This window comes from Sorex araneus, chromosome 7 (assembly GCF_027595985.1).
Source record: "Sorex araneus isolate mSorAra2 chromosome 7, mSorAra2.pri, whole genome shotgun sequence".
NCBI classification, from domain to species: domain Eukaryota; kingdom Metazoa; phylum Chordata; class Mammalia; order Eulipotyphla; family Soricidae; genus Sorex; species Sorex araneus.
The window spans coordinates 39,486,174-39,503,532 of NC_073308.1; the positions used below are offsets into that span (position 1 = coordinate 39,486,174).

Genomic DNA, 17,359 nt, shown 5'->3' on the forward strand with positions numbered 1-17,359 from the left:
GTGCGCTCTCAAATCATCTTGACTAATTGGACCCCACGGAGGAGGCGGAGCCTATCAGAGAGCGGGGCGGGGCTTGCGAGACGTGATGATTCAAACGGACTAATGAGTTCGGCGCATCTGGCACCAGCCGCCAATGACAGGGCGTATCGGGGCGGAGCCCGCAAGCAACAGTGTGTTCGGTTGTACCGCGGCTTTGGCGCATTTTCGGCTGGTTTGATTCATCCATTTTGAAGAGACGGGGGAACGGGGGGCTCGTCTGATTAAGGGGCCCTGAACCAAGGAGCGGCGGAGTTTGAGGAGCCTGCAGCTCGGGGTTCGGCGGCAGCGGCCTCGTCGGCCGAAGTTGGGGGGGGTGGGGCGCCGAGCGCGCGGGGTGGGGGGGGTCCTGGTCTCTGGCTTCTCGACTCGGTCCTGTTTCGACGGCGAACATGTCTCGGCCTGTCAGGTCAGTGCGGAGTCCGAGGCCTGGAGCGGGTTGGAGGAGGGGGGGGGTGGGGTGGGGTGGGGGTGAGTGGCGGAGAAACGGCGCGGGGGGTTGGGGGGGGCACCCGCAGCCCCGGAGTCGGCGTTCGGGGGTGGCCCGCGCGGCCTCCTCCCCTGCGGGGCCCGTTCGCGCGCCCTTGAGCGCGGGGGGCCTGGGTGGCGGCCGCGCGCCGCTGCAGGGCTGCCGGGCGGCCTCCCCCACCCGCCGCACTGGAGCGGGCGGGGTGTTGGTGCGCCGCCCGCGGCGGGGTGGGGGCGTGAAGGCAGCGTCCCCCGCCCCCCCCAGCCCCCGCCAGGCCCCTCCTCCTGGGAGCGCGCCCCCTCGGAGCGTGCCGGGAGCCCGGCGCCCGCCCCGGGGACGCGGCTCCCACCTTACGTGCGGAAGGGCGGGCACGTCCGTGCCCCTGCCCCGCTCGGCCGGCGCGGGGTGCGGGGCTCCGCTCGCCCCGACGCACGCGGGAGTTCCCGGCTCGGGGGCGGGGCTGGCCGCCGGCTCCGCCCCCGGGGCGGGCCCCGCGCCGCGCTCTGGGCTCGAGCTCGGGCTCGACTGACTGGGAGAGAGACTCCGCGACGGGGCCCCGAGCGATCGGGGAGGGGGCAGGGCGCGAGGGTGTCGCCGCCCGCGTCGGCGCGCGGGCCGCGGCCTTCCTCGGGGATCGGCCGTGCCCGGCGAGGGAGGAGGTGTGTGTGCGTGTGCGCGCGGCGCCACCCAAAGCCCGGCGCGCACGGCCCGGGACGCTTTTGTCACCCCCGCCCCGCCACACACTCACACCCCTTTCCCCCTGAACAACTTTCCCAATCCAGGGCGCGACCGGGGTTCGGAGCCTCGCAGCAAGTTGGCGGCCGCGCGGGCTCGCCCGCCGCCCGTGCTCCCGCTATTGTGTGGAGCGTGGGCCGGTCAGTGGCGCCGGGCATCGCCGTCCTTGACCGCCGCGGCCCACGGCGCCCCGGCGCGGCGTGCGGGGGCGCTTCCCGGGAACGCGGGGGAAGGGCTTGGTGGCAAGGGCCTCGACAGTTGTCGCCCCCACCCCCCGCACACACACCCTTCTTCATTCCAAGTTGTGGGAAGAGCGGAAGTGTTTGACCTAGAGCTCGGGGAAGTTTCGTTCCACCGGGTTCTGGTCCTGCCTCGATTGCCGCGCCCCCTCCTCCGGCCCGCATCCTCTCCGGCCCCCCACCCCACCCCCCGCTCCCCTGGAAGACCCGCTAGCAGCCCCCCACCCCCCCTCCCCTGGAAGACCCGCTAGCGCGCGGCCCGGAGCCCGCCTAGATAGTTGAGAGCAGAGAGAGCGCGCGCGCGCTGGCGTTGCCGGCCTGGAAATAGCCCAGTGTCTCCCGTCCGCTGCCGTCCACTTACTTCCTTGGGGAGCGGGTTTAAATAGACAATTGTATAATAAAAGAATTATCTGGATTGGATCGTCTTGTCTTCTGAAAGGAAATAAAGTACTTTTTTAAACTTCCACTAGATTTTTTTTTTTTTGAATGATCTTGCCGTTGTGATTTACACACTCATCTGCCAGAAGTTGTGTTCCCAGATTGGAATACGGAAGCTTGAAATTTTAATTTCACCAGTGGGGAATCCAATATATGAAGTGCATTGTATCCGGGATTTTTTTGTTTGGTTTGGTTTTGAGCCCTTGGGACTTAACACGTAACTTTTTCTTGCTCAGGATTTGTTAAAAATTTCAACTGTGTTTATCTGCTCCTCTCTGGAGAATGAAGTTAATTTTACCTTGGGCTTTGGGGATGTGGGGGGGAATCATTAATTTCAAAGTAATTTGGTTTCTGGTTATATTTTAGTGATAAAGTCTGTATCTTCTTTTTAAAGTCTCTAATATACTCCATGACCAATAATAAAGCAGAAAGAATTAAACTTGAGTTTGGTGGTCTGTTAAATTTTGCAATAAAAGTCCTGTTTTAGGAAAGTGCTTCTGTTTCAAGGTGCAACTGAAGAATCTATGTACTTTAGTGTATTAAACGAAAAGACTAATAATAGACATTGACCCGCATGGAAGAATGGTTGGCCTTGTTTAACAACCCCCCCAGCATGAAAAAATGATTGTTAGGTTCATCTTTCATGGTATATTTCTGCCCCCAGGCCCATGTATAAAGCCTGTATTTCTTAGACTTTCACTTTTACTATATTACTCATTTTTATAGTATTAGACATTTTCAAAAGATTGAGAGATTTACTAGTGGCCCACGACACCACTTTCCGAATGAAGGGAATTAAGTGGTCAGCCACAGCAGAGCTTTTAATAGCCCTTTCACAGTCCAGGATCTTGCTCTCTTTACATTGCACAGTATTTACCTCAGTGAACACAAGCCCTCATATTTTAGTTAATTATAGCAGCCTTCGAGCTAGGAAGACTTAGACAATCCACTTTACAAGTACCTTATGAAGACTTCAGCCACTGTTCACAAACTAGTAGATGCCAAAATTGGCAAAGAATCTTTGTCTAGTCTAAATTTCTGTTCTATCTCCCCACACCCTACCTCTCTCCCACATTCTCTTTACCACTTTACATTCAGCCTTCTAAGTGTTGAAGGTTAGTGTATGGCACTTTAACTTTTCAAGGTGCTTTAGGACTTTAATCATTGTGAGGAAGGAAAATGCTGTTGTGGAAGTTGAGAAAAAAATTCTCTGATTTATTGATCTCATACTAAAATCCAGATTTATTGAAATTAAGCTTAGATTCCGTTTCCTTATGACCAAAGTTAAATCAATAGATTTACTTACATCTTTGTAATAGAAGTACTTTATGTTATCTGAGTACTTTTAGATTGCAAGGAATCTTGAAATGTAAGTCTTAGTCTTTAAAAGATTCTTGGTCATCTTTATAATTTTGTTGAGAGCCAGCAGTTTCCCAAGCTTTCAGGTTGCTTGCTTTTCAAAGAAGTTGGTTGGAATGTGTCTAGGTTTTTTTTTTTTCCTTTTTGGGTCACACCTGGAGATGCACTGGGGTTACTCCTGGCTCTGAACTCAGGAATTACCCCTGGTGGTGCTCAGGGGACCATATGGGATGCTGGGAATCGAACCTGGGTCTGCTGCGTGCAAGGCCAACGCTCTACCCACACATTCCGGGGGCTATTGCTCCAGCCCCCGGAATGTGTCTAGGTTTTAAAACTGGATATTTACTCTTACTGAAAGATTAGTTTCAAAAAGTTAAAGGGAACATTCGGAAGCCTGACATTTCAGGGTATTGGGGGATTTTTCATGCCACATATGCCCAGGAAGACTGAGAGGCCCTATCTGAGCTGGAGAGAGGTCGATGGGCTAGCTGGTGCTTCAGTATGCTCCAGCCCACGTTTGATCCCTGGTACCTTGGAGCACCGCTGGGAATGACTTGTAAACACCCCTAGGAGTGACCTCACAGCCAGCAAAAACTTCACATCCTAGTTAGTAACTGCATTGTTGTAGGTGATGCTGTTTCCTTTTCTTTGCTCCCAGGTTGTGTATAAGTGCAATTTTATTAGGCTTGGGCCTGTATACTATTTATTACTGTTATGGATGTGGAGGCCTGACCACACCCTGTAGTGCTCAGGGCTACTCCAGGCTTGTTTATTGAAGGACTGCCCCTGATGGTGCTTGGGGGTGGGGAGGAAGGGGGCTGGAGACCATACGGTTTGGGGATTGAACCCAGGCATCTAGCATACAAAGATTCTGCACTAGCCCTTCGAGTTATCTCCCCAACCTCCAGGTAGTGTCACTTTCCTCTAAAAAGACAAGCTCTTATATAGGTTTTACCTTCAAAGATAATTCACATTCTGCAAGGTCAGAGTAGTAGGAGGAATTAATAACATTTTCCTACATGCATGACTATTTAATTAAGATTCAAGTTGTAGTAAGACAATGTGTGGTTTTTGTTAATTTACCAAATGAGCATTTATCGTGAATAAAATCTTAGGCACTCTAACAAGGCTTTCACTTTATCTTGTTTTATCCTGTCACAGTCCTGCAGTGTAGGACTTTCTTTTTTAATTTCATTTTCCCCTTACTCCTTATATAACCGCTGTGATTTACAAAGTTCTTCATGACAATTTGCTACAGACATTCAGTATATCAACACAAATCCCACCACCATTACATCTTCCCATTAACATTATCCCCAATTTTCCCAACCACCCCTTAAGCCTGTGTCCCCCACCACGTACCCCAGCAGGCCCTTGATACCTTACTTTATATTGCTTGCTACAGTGTGCTAAAAGAATGATCAAAAAATATTTCCTCAGAAGAAAGTGAATATTGTATTTCACCACAGAGCCATTAAGCCCTTATATAAGAGATTACTAAACTATTATCCGTTAAACCTTCTGTGTTGATATTTGTTAATCAAGATTGGATGCCTTCTACATTACATCCCATCCAAGGTTAGTGTATGGCTCCTGTTGTAGAGTTTGAGGTGTCACTCCAGAAGACCAAAATTTTAGATGAAGTGATACAGCTGGAGTTAAATGTTTTAACTGGGTGGCGTCTGGGGACGTGTGCATGACTCCAGGGCTTCTGGAAGTACAGGGAGATGAAGGACACAACCCATCCTTAACTCAGAGCCTGGAGGTTTCAGTCACAAAACCCACATACCTGAGTTTTTCAACAGATTAATTTCTTGAAGAGGCTGGTCCCAGGCAGAGGAGTTCTGCTGGGAGTGTGGCCGCGATAGTGGAGTATGGTTTTTGGCTGCGAGTGCTGTTTGGGTGGGTGCTGGGCATCCCGGATGACTCAGCCTTGTGCGGGGTCTGAGAGAATCTGCATCTTGTTGATCTCTCTCAAGGTTGTTTTTATGAGTCTCTGGATAATGGTTGGTGGGGGAAAAAAAGCCAGTGTAGGATTTTTTTAAATCCCCATGTCACACAATCTTAAAAGAATATGTTACTGAATGTCATAGAACCTTCAGTCTTAAAGCAGAACCATTTGAACACAAATGTTGGAACCGTCTTTTTTTCCCCCTAGTATTTGGCATGAAGATAGTGGAGTAATTTTTTTTATTAACACTCTTAAATGATGGGTAAGTTCTAGATAGGCACCAGTAACGTCTCTCATTGAGAGACTTATTGTTACTGTTTTTGGCATATCCAATACTCGCAGGTAGCTTGCCAGGCTCTGCCGCGCAGGCTCGATACTCTCAGTAGCTTGCCGGGCTATCCGAGAGGGGCGGAGGAATCGAACTCGGGTCTGCCACGTGAAAGGCGAACGCCCAACTGCTGTGCTATCGCTCCAGCCCATTTAGCTCAGTGTTTTAAATAATTTTCAGATTCTTTATAAATTGAGTATTATTTTTATTATTTCTATTTATTACTTTCATTACTATGCAGTGCCAGCACTGAGTCTAGGGCCTCACCCTATAAGCCCTAGTGCTGAGGTTCTTCATTAGAAGTATTTTTCTAGGGGAGGGATATAGCTCAGTGGTAGGGAGCGCTTGCCTTGCATGTTTGAGGACCCGGGTTTTATTCTTGGAACTGCAAAATCAAACTAGATCTTCGGGGACGAAGCAGTCAAACAGTGTGGGTAGGGCGTATGAGGTGCTTGTGGCCGACGCAGTTTCAATCCCCAGCATTCCATATGGTCCCCCAAACACCATCAATAGTAATTCCTAAGTGTAGAGCCAAGAATAATTCCTGAGCATTGCCGGATATGGCCCCCAAACAAACAAAAATAAAGAGCTAATCTATTTAGAGATTAATTTACATACTCATCAGGATTATTGAAATCAAAGGATTTGAAGTAGAAATAATATGGTAAAGTGAATTTAGACTAATTTCTATCTTATTCTTTCATTTGCAACAAAAATTTCCAAAATCTTGAGATTAAAACTATTGGACCTGATGTGTTTGAGAGTTCACACTTTCCAAATTTAAAATAGGTAATAGGCTGCCTATGCTATTATTGTGTAATCACCCATGAATCTGAAAGGTACCATAATCAGACACATCTCTATTAACACTTAAGAATTGTTCGCACTAAAATAAACACCAAACTATAAAAACAAACCGTTAGTGTTTAAGGGTCCAGTTAGGTTTTAACATCAAAAAGTTTTGAATCATTTTTCAGAGCATTTTGAAATTTTAAGTTGTGGGCCTTTAACAAGTCTTTTCTGCTCTTTAGTTTTAGAAAATGTAAAACCATTTCAAAATTCGATGAAACTCATTTTTGAGCAACTACTTGAAATAACTCTGCATGCAAGGTATATACATTATTCCTGTTTCACTTCTGAGACCTGGATAAATTAGGGAACTGGCTCAGTTCACCTAACTATTAAAAAAATAATCAGGAATTCACATCTAAGTATGGCTAATCTAAAGCCAGTGTACTCTTTACAATGGGTCACATTGCCTCAGGGTGTTTCTCTTAAAGTAGCCCTTCTGTTTCTGCTGTTAACATGTTAATAATTAGAATTTTATGGGGAAGACCAACTTTGAGGAAAGAACACATTTGAATAATGAAAAACACCTGCATTACTTGGAGGCTATGGAATGTTTGTTGGAATGATTTTGTAGGGAAAACATGTAAATTTAGGAAAGTGGCACTTCTGGGGCTTTTGCTTTGCAGTGTCAACCTGGGTTCTATCCCCAGTAGTCCAGATGGTTCCCCGAGCTCACCAGGAGTAATTGAGTGCAGAACCAGAAGTAGCCCCTTGAGCACCATAGGGTGTGGCCCCTTCCCCTCCCAAAGTGGCACTTTACATTTTATTATATACAGGCATTTTCTTCTTTTTATAAATGACATGTAATGACATAAAATGACATAAAAATTTATATGTCAGCTAAACATAACATGTATTAGAATATCTGTGTTAGGATTTGTCTCGGGAACACAGTAATGGTATAAGAGAATCATCACATTTGCACAATGTGTAGGGCACTTGCCTTGCATGAGGCTGACCCGGGTTTGGTCCCCTGAATCCCATATGGTCTCCTGAGCATCTCCAGGAATGATTCCTGAGTGCAGAGCCAGGAGTAAACGCTGAGCATCACTCAGCTTGCAACACTCCCCCAAAAATAATTAAAAATTCAAATGGATTTAATTTGGTAGACACTGTAAATTAAGGTGACTGATTTTTCTAGTTTTTAAAACCCATTAACAGTCAACTACGGGGGAACATAACATGGAGATGCAGAATTGGAGTTAATCCCCTGCCTAGGTTTATATAGTGAATGTGTTGAGTTATAAAGTATTGATTGATCATGCTGTTTAGTTTGTTTCTATTTTCTTTTTTCTTTTCAGTTTTGGTCCACTTAGCAATGGTGGGGACTCTCCCAGCTGTCCTCAAAGGACTATGGTACTGAGCACTAAGCCTGGGCTTCCCCCTGCTGCTTCAGCCCTTTGAACCATCTCCCTGGCTCTGGATTTTAAAATCTTAGCTCTAAAAATATAAATAAATGTTACTTTGCTACTCTAGATTATGAAGGATTGTTGAAGATTGTCTCTAGGATTGTTGAGGTACCATTTAGGACTTAGGCACAATATGAAAATGTGTCCAACAGGAATAAATTGACTTAGCAGGGATCATTTTCCCCCCTTTTTAAAATGTTCCCCCCCGCCCCTCCCTCACAAATGAACTACTTTTAGGAAATAAAACTGTTAGAGAATTACACTCACAGTTTAAAATAACATCTGAAAAATAAAATAGCAACTGTCCTAAACAACCATAATTATAGGTATAAAATACCGTATGTGGCCAGACCACAGGTTGCCAAGAGTGTTCTAACTGGGTATAATATTTTCAGGTGTTCCTTTTTTGTTGTTGTTTGTTTTGGGCCACACCTGGCAGTGCATAAGGGACCATATTGGGATGTTCAGAATTGAGCCTGAGTCGGGTACATGAAAGGCAAGAACCTTATCTGCTGTACCAGCATTGTGGCCCCTTTAGGTGTTTAATGTTTGCCTGTTTGGGGAAGGTGGGTGAGTTGTGTTGCAGTGCCCTGGCTATTCCTACCCCCTGGTGGTACTTGGGGCACGCATATATGGTGCCGGGGATTCAAATGGGCCAGCGGCATTCTCTGCCGCATGTCTAATATCGTATCCTCTGACCTGGTGAATGCAGGTCCACTTTAAGATCTGATATAGGTGGGTTTTGTTTTTCTTTTTAGTGTTTGAGTCACACCTGGCGACCTGCTGTACTATGCTACCAGCCCTGATGTACATTTCTTTACACATAGTACTGCTTTGATTGGAGCCTATCAAAATTAGTACTTATTTAAATTTCGCCTAAAGGGCTAGAATAATGCACAGTACAGGGATTAAGGTGTTGTAGTTAGTGTGATTAAGATACTGTGGTATCTTAATGTGTATTGGGGTTAGTGACATGCTTATAGTGTATAGGGGTTAAGGTACTGTGATTAAAGTGTGGGGTTAGTGGCATGCTTATTAGTGTACTGGGGTTAGGGTACCATGGTTAGTGTACTGAGGTTAGTGGCATGCTTGCTAGTGTATTGGGGTTAAGATACTGGGGTTAGTGTACAGGGTTAAGGTACTGGGGTTAGTGTACTAGGGTTAGTGACATGCTTGTCTTGTCTGCCACTTGCCCCAGTTTGATCCTCAGCATGATTCCCCAGGCACCATAGGGTGAGACCCAAAAAAACGGGGCTGGGGGGTGGGTGTCTTAGCATAAGCATTTATTTAAGCTTTGCCAATAAGTTTATTCAAGTTATTAGATACTTGCGCATGAGAAATACATTTGCATATGAATAATTTTTGAGAGACAGGAAGAGTTAGTGTCCTGTGTTGTTGTTGTTTAAGTTATAGTATTTGGCAGTGGGGCCGCACCTTGATGTGTGCTTATTCCTGGTGGTGCTCTGGCAACCATAGTCTAGCACATTTTAACTACTGTTACAATTATTGGTACAACTAGATAGAATTGGTAACCAGCAGATTTCAGCACTGAAAATTATTACTGGGTTTTCCTTAGAATAGATTTATCTTGGGAGATAATAAAAACTCTCTTCTTCCCTAGGACCTTTGTTTATTCCAGTGCTGGTGCCAGGAATTATGTAGGCCTCACAAATGGCAAGGCATGTGCTCTCATTCTGCTACCTCCCCAAATCTGCAGGGATATGTGTTAGTAGGGTACAAGGTCGGGGTAAGAATGTATTAGATTTTAAAATACAATAGCTCCAGTACACTTTCATCTGCTCTACCTTTGAGCTATCCATCCTACCCCTTTCTTCTTACTTTAATTCCATCATTTCTTTTGCTTGGGGGGCCATTGACTGTGCCTGGGATTTGCTCCCAGTGGTACTGTGGGGCTCCATGTAGTGCCAGGGATTGAACCATGTCAGCTGTATGCAAGGCAAGCACCTTAACCCCTGTTCTATCTTTATGATCACTTAATGCCATCTTTGTTTTAAAAAATGTTTTCCAGTTTAAGCCCTTATCCTGTTGAAGTTTGGAGTCCCTGGGAAGTGGAGGTTAGGAAGTATGTCATATTAAAGCATGTACCTCACATATATGAACTGAATTTGATCCCTTCCATTATACATAGACAAATGGGAAAGTACAAGGGTACAGAGAGTACAGGGGTAAAGGCGTCTTCCTTGCACCGTGGAAATGGCCAACCCTCATAAATTCCCAGCAGCATCACATCTGACGCTCTGAACTCTTCCCAGTGTGCCTCCCCCCCTGCCCCCAAAAAAAAGACCAAAAAAGAAATAGGAAGAAATTTACTCCTTTGTGGCTTAGGGTCAATAACCAGTGCCTTAAAAAAACAAAATTACTGCTCACCCTTTTTAGAATAAGTTTCAAGTTAAGAAAAATATTTTATCGTAGTTTGCTTCACATAAGAATGCAAATAATTTAAACATGTTTTATGAACTTACTGTGTTGTTTGGGTGTGTTTTTCTCTGATACTTGCTATTTTCCAAAAACTGCTGTTTATGTATCAATTGATTTCAGAACTCAGTAGTGACTTGTACCTATAGATTGAAACATTGTTCCACAGGATTTTATTAATTTGATGTTTACCAAACCATCTGAGATGTTTACCACCCAGGTAATTAGAGAAGAGCTCTGCAAAGTACTGCATTTTGGAAATGCATGTTTTGAATATACTTTTAAATGCCTACTAAGGGAGTTGTTAAGTGGTCCTCGGATTTGGCTTGAAAGTTAAATATCTTCACCTGTAGCTTGATTGTTGTCGTTCTTTAGAGTTAGTTCAATGTCTCATCAGTAAAGTTTTATAGGTTAGATCAGGTCATCTGAAAGGTATGGTAATGTCCGAGCTTCAAATTCTGTTTTCCTTGACTTCAGAATATTGGGGAGGGGGGTATATTTTTTTGTTGGGGGCCATTCCCTGTGGTGTCCTGGCAGTGCTGAGAGGTCTATACGGGGTGTTGGGGATCAAACCTGGGTAGGCCAGGTGCAAGGCTAGCACCTTACCCCTGTACTCTCTCTCTGGCCCGCAGAATATTGATTTTTAACATACTTGAGGTTTCACTGTTCTGATCTTATTTGCTGCTAAAAGAAAGCATTTGGGGGAGACTTGCTAGTATTTATTAGAAAGAAGCAGGTGATCAGAGTGTAGTTAAAAGATGATTGCTTCTAATGCTGCTGCACGGAGTGACCTGAAGAGTGTCATGCTGAGCAAAGTTAAGAGCGAGAGAGACCAGGCAGAACTATCTCTCTCATGTGGTGGAATAATGAATACCCAAAGACAAGGGGAACAAAGAACATGAGAACTGGTATTCTGTAGGAAATATGCCGTGTGAGGGGGCTGGGGAAAGAACAGGGAGGAGGCAACAATCGGAGGAAGTGTTAACTGGGAGGAGTTAACTTTATTGCTGAAAGGTGGTAGAGTCTTAGGTTTGAAACCCTATCAGCAATAGCACTGTACACCACAGTGCAAAACTTAGTTTTTTAAAAAAAGCACCTCTGGTAAAAGCAGATTGGTGAAGGGATGCAAATATGGGAGTGGAGCCGTTGATGAAGGGATGTGGACACAGGTGAAGGGATCGTGTCCAAACATTGTATGCCTGAAACCCAATCACATAGTTTCACAGTGACTCAATTAAATATATATATATATATATATATATATATATATATGCATATATATATATATATATATTGCTTCTAAATTACTGCTTAAGTTATTGGTGTTTGTTGCCCAAAACATATTTTGGTGTTACCTAGCTTCCTACTTTACCTTTCATTTCTGTGCTTAAAATAACAAATAGGGTATTTTCTCAAAGCTCACTGATGATTTTTCAAGAATTAGCTCCTAAGAACTTCTATATGGTAGTGGGGAGTTTGGACCACACATGCAGTGCTCAGGGCCTACTCCTTGCTCTGTACTCGGGGATCAAACTGGGCAGGGGTTAGATGTGTGCAGATGCCTCATCCCTGTACTATATCATTCCAGACCTAAGACATTTCAAAGTTGATTTATTCATCATACCTAAGTAATTTTTGGATACAAATTTGAGTGTTTGTGTATTGTGTGCAAGCTTGTGGTGGTATTAAGGTCGAACAAGTAAGTGCTTACAAGTAGTAACTGCTGCTAATTATTACATGGTACCAGACACTTCACAGTCTTGAGAGATAGGTGTTATTCCTATGAACAGATGAGGAAACTGAAGTTCAGCAAGGGGAAGTAATTGGCTCAGTCGAGGACATAGTAAGTAGCAAAGCCACAGTTTAAAACAATTTTTTTAAATCTGTGGGTTGGGTTGTTTCTTTTTTTTGTTGTTTTGTTTGTTTGTTTGTTTGTTTGTCTGTTGAGGGGAGGTCTCACATGGTGGTGCTCAGGCACTACTCCAGAGTGTGTTAGAAGGTTGTCCTGGCCTTCTGGGGGGGCAAGGGGTGGGGACCTACTGTGTTGGGGCAATGAAACCAACGGCCACAGCGTGCAAGGTCTGTTGAGCTATTCCACCCTCAAAATCCATGTTTTTCACCTCTATGCTTTGTTGAAATTTTCTGCTCTTCTCCCTCTGATGCTCATTTTATACTGAAGGTTTGGTTTAGCTTTGACATTTAAGTAATGGCATTTTGCGGCAATAAGAATGGCAGCGAAAACTTCCTATGCCCTTAAAACTTAAATATTGCTTGTCTTTCTTTATATCCCAATATATCTTCTTAGTTCCAAGTTTATAAAAAATTATTTTAATTTTAATGTGTAAGGGCTGGAGTGATAGCACACCGATATGGCGTTCGCCTTTCACGTGGCCGCCCCGTGTTCGATTTCTCCACCCCTCTCGGAGAGCCCGGCAAGCTACCAAGAATATCACACCTGCACTGCAGAGCCTGGCAAGCTACCCGTGGCATATTGGATATGCCAAAAACAGTAACAAGTCTCACAGTGGAGACGTTACTGGTGCCCGCTCGAACAAATCGATGAGCAACGGGATGACAGTGACAGTGTAAGGTAAATCTCTGATAGGAATAGGATGTGGTTTTGAATAAGTACCTTTGAAAAGCAAAAAATGAAGCAAATCACTATTATGTGATCAAAATGAGCCATTAGAATAATTTACATTATTCTTTTCCCCTTTTTTTCCGGATGGAGTGGGGTGAGCCACAGCTGTGCCTAGGGCTTACTCCTGGCTCTGTGCTACAGATCATTCCTGGCAGTGTTTGGGGACATAGTGGTGCAGGGGCTCGCAGGCACCCTATCCACTGTGCTCTTAGACCCTCTTTTCCTTCTTGGTGTTTAGAGGCGGGTTTTTGTTTCATTTTTGTCTCTTCCAGCAGTGTTCAGGGCGCCAGGTGGGTCCTGGGATTCTAAGTGCGGGGCTTATACCCAGACTTCCCTGTGCTGAGCATGAGCTCGGCCCTTTGCGCTGTCTCTGTAGCTCTATGGATGCATTTTCCTCCACAAATTTATGTAGTTTTTATTTCCTTTACCTTACTCAGACTTCAAATATGTTGTTGCAAGTTAATGGTGAGAAAACGCCATTGTTTTACTCCAGGTCTCATAAGAAAAAATTCTAGGTTCTAAATATCACTTCTTACTTTAATATGTTCCAGAAATGTGATATGAGATTCCTTTCGGAAGCTCAGATTATGAAGAAAACATGGCTTAGCGACGCTATAGGGAAAAGGTGTGGTGTGGGTGGCACTAAAATTTTCTACACTGTTGGCTACTTCTTTACTTGAATAATTTCTTGAATATATCTACCATATAGTAAGCATTTGCTTACACTTCTATGTCCTCCACTAGACTCTATACTTACTCTGTATCCCTTATCCAGCACAATGCCTGTACAACAGCAGATACTTACTTGAAGGGAGGTTTGTGCAGTTAATGAAGCCATCCTTTTTATTGTGCTTTAGATTAAAATTTTATTTACATGAAGATTTAATTTTATATAATAACTTGTCAAGTAACAGGACATCTGTGCATTTGTTAAGTAACTTAGAACAGGGAACTAAACTTAAAAAATCTGGGCCAGAGTAATAAGGTACACTGAGTAGGGAGGGCACTTGTCTTGCATGTAACTGACCCAGGTTTGATCCCCAGAATCCTTTTACATTGCCCAGAGCCCCACCAGGAGTAAGCCCTGACCCTAGAGCCAGGTTTAGTAAGCCCTGAGCACAGCCAGATGTGGCCCCAAAAAATAAAAGGAAAAAAACTTTAAGTTATTATATTGTAAAAAGCTCTAAAACCAAGATTCCTGCTAACAAAGATTCTGTACTTTTTACAATATAATTACTTTCATGAATGTTTCTGGCAGTTGACAAAAGGGAGTAACCATCATTAGCAAACTGTTAGTTCTGTGTTGAACCCATTCTTTATTGTGGTCACCAGAGCTAAGCAAATACATTTATTTTGTTTGCTTTATAAAACCCAACGTAGTATTTCCCTTTTGCAGGTTAAAAATCCCAACTTAACCCATTGTTCTGCTGTCGTGGGGGAGGGGTAAGTGCAAGGTGGAAGATTTAACTTGGGGCCTTATAAATGTGCATTCTAGCCCTCTGAGCTACCACTGCTCTTTATGATATAACCTCACGGTTCTGGTTACCCTCCCTTATATATTCTCATCTGAAACCCAGAAATTGTATTGACATTTTCATTGTCGTCACACCAGCATGAGTAAAGCTGTGATTGTTATGCATGTAATTTCAGTCTTACACAATTAATTATTGAAATCTAAGAAATTTTATTTTTAGGTAATGCTATTTGGGGGCTTGGAGAATTGGTGGTTTAGGGGCAGGGTCTGAGGATGCATTGCTGATCGAGTCTGTTGGTGTCTGGGGCCTTGTGGAGCATGTGGTGCCCTGGTGTGTACTCAGTTTCCAGCATTTGGAAAGCCAGCCTGCCCAGCTGTCTCCCCCAGCCTGGGAAAGAGATTTTAAACTTGCTCTTATTTGTTGTTTATTTGGTTTGTTTCGGGGCCACACCTGGCAGTACTTGGGGCTTACTCTGGGTTCTGTGCTTACGAAGCACTCCTTGCAGTGCTTGGGCGACAATATAGGGTGCTCAGCAATCAAACTTAGGTTGGCCACCTGCAAATAAAGCACCCTATTTGCTGTACTGTCTCTCTGGCCCGTAAAACCTTATTTTCTTAGGGAGATAGACCAAAGGACTGTATGCTTGCTTTCCAACACAGAAGGGCTGGGTTCTATCCTTAGCACTGCATGGTCTCTGAGCATTGTGCTAGGAGCAGCCTCAGTACCACCAGGTATGGCCTATAAACCAAAAAATAATACAAGCCTTATTTTGTTGGGGTTTTTTTTTTTAGGGGGAGGGTGTTTTTTTCTTTTTAGGCCACACCCGTTGATGCCAGGGCTAACTCCTGGCTTCTTTGCCCCGGGTCACCCCTGGGAGCCCATATAAACAGCTTCGTGCAAGGCAAACACTCTAACTGCTATACTGTTGCTCAGGCTCCAAAATAAGCCTGTTTCAATATTTTCTTAATTTTCCTTGGCTCCTTGTTTTATTTCCCTTCATTATAAGATAAACAGAAAAGGTATCTTCACATTAAGAGTGTATCAAATAAACTTTAAAAAAATAACAGTAATCTTTCATGGCATCTGTTATTGAAAATAACAATTTTGCGAGAACATAGCAGGCAGAAACTACTAACCCTCTTAAAGTAGTTTTGGAAGGAAAACTACTTTATTTTGTTTTTAAATTATAGTGTTGACCATCAGCCATTTTTTTAGTGTGAAGTTCAGTAGTGTTAAATGCATTGTCACCATTCACCGTCCAATTATCGGAACTATTTCTCTAGCAAAACTTAAACTACACATACTAACTTCTCAGCCGCTAGAAGTTGACACCATTCTACTTTTTGTCAGATGAATTTGACTAGTCTAAGTAACTCATCAGTGAAATTAATAATGCTGTTTTAGATATCCTAGTAAATTTTAGGTAATAGTTGTACCTTGGCTATATAAGTCAATTTCATGTAATAAAATCTAGTTGGATATAGCAACACTATATATTTTTTTGTCTTGATTCATTGAAACAAAGTGAGAAAAACTGTATTGGTGGACCAAAGAAAATCAAGACAAAATTCATCAAGAGCCTTCATTTTGTCTCAAAGGCAATGGTACTTATTCTTTTCTTTTCCAATATCTGGCCCCAAAGATGTTTTTGGTGGGCCAAGGGTATGGTTCAGTGGTAAAGCAAATACCTTGGATTTGTTCTCAGGAACTGCAAAAGATTTTTTTTATTCAGAATCCATCCTATCCCATAAAATATGACATATTTTATAAAAGGACTTGTGCTTGCTTTCTGTCCCTGATGTTCTAGGTAGATAGGGATGTAGTTCATTGGTTAAGGGCTTATTCCATATGTGTATAGCCCTGGGTTCAGTTCCTGGCACAACCTAAAAATAATTTCCTACTCTGCAAAACCAGAAATAATACTTTTTTTCAAATTTAAATATAGTTATGAAATGGGAAAAGAGGAGTTAAAATTTGTTTGTGTTTAAAAAGTGCATTACCGGGGCTGGAGTGATAGCACAGCAGATAGGGCGTTTGCCTTGCACTCGGCCAACCCGGGTTCGATTCCCAGCATCCCATATGGTCCCCTGAGCACCACCAGGGGTAATTCCTGAGTGCATGAGCCAGGAATGACCCCTGTGCATTGCCGGGTGTGACCCAAAAAGCCTAAAAAATAAAAAAAAAAGTGCATTACCGACTGCACTCATTTGTGGAATATAAAATAACAGAATGGGAGACTAGCACCCAAGGATAATAGAAATAAGGGCCAGGAGCATGGCTCCTCGACTCCAAGCCGGCCTCACTTGGTGGGGTAAAGGCAGCTGGGATAGAGAAGGGACCACTAAGTGAATGATGCTTGAGGGCTCACTCGGAATGGGAGATGCATGCTGAAAGTAGACTAGAAGACCAAACATGATCGCCACTTACTACCTATATTGCAAGTTATAATACCCAAAAGGAGAGAGAGAGAGACCAAAAGGAAATGTGCCTGCCACAGAGGCGGGGGGTGGAGGTAGGGATGGGGTGGCAGGAGGAATACTGGGAACATTGGTGGTAGAGAATGGGCACTAGATTATTGTATGACTGAAACATGATCATGAAAGTTTGTAAGTCTGTAACTATCTCATGGTGATTCATTAAATATATATATATATAAATATAGCTTCACTCAAAAAATTAAATATAAATAAGTGTATTACCTAGAGGGAAGTACTTGAAATAATTTAATAAAATTAAGTAGCTATATAAATTTATAAGGCTTTCCTATTATTTTTGCCAGTCTCTAAAAGTTTATACTGTTTTAACGTACTAATTTAGAAATACCAAATAATTTGTTAATATATAAACATGCATATAGATGCATTATGTATTACATATCTCTCCCGTGCTCATCGATTTGTTTGAGTGGGCACCAGTAACGTCTCTCGTTGAGAGACTTATTGTTAGTTTTTGGCATATCCAATACGCACGGGTAGCTTGCCAGGCTCTGCCGCT

General features: G+C 43.7%; 1 protein-coding gene across 2 annotated transcripts in view; it reads left to right on the forward strand.

The window, feature by feature from the left end:
* The first annotated feature begins 234 nt into the window (after positions 1–234).
* Positions 235–17,359, forward strand: part of NUCKS1 (nuclear casein kinase and cyclin dependent kinase substrate 1) — a 37,771-nt gene continuing 20,646 nt past the window's right edge. The window contains exon 1 of one of the 2 annotated variants that reach the window (XM_055144429.1): positions 235–445. In XM_055144429.1, coding sequence (XP_055000404.1) covers positions 429–445 — 17 coding nt within the window. In that variant the 5' untranslated portion in view covers positions 235–428. The remainder of the gene's footprint in view (positions 446–17,359) is intronic. The other variant, XM_055144427.1, reaches the window with a different exon arrangement.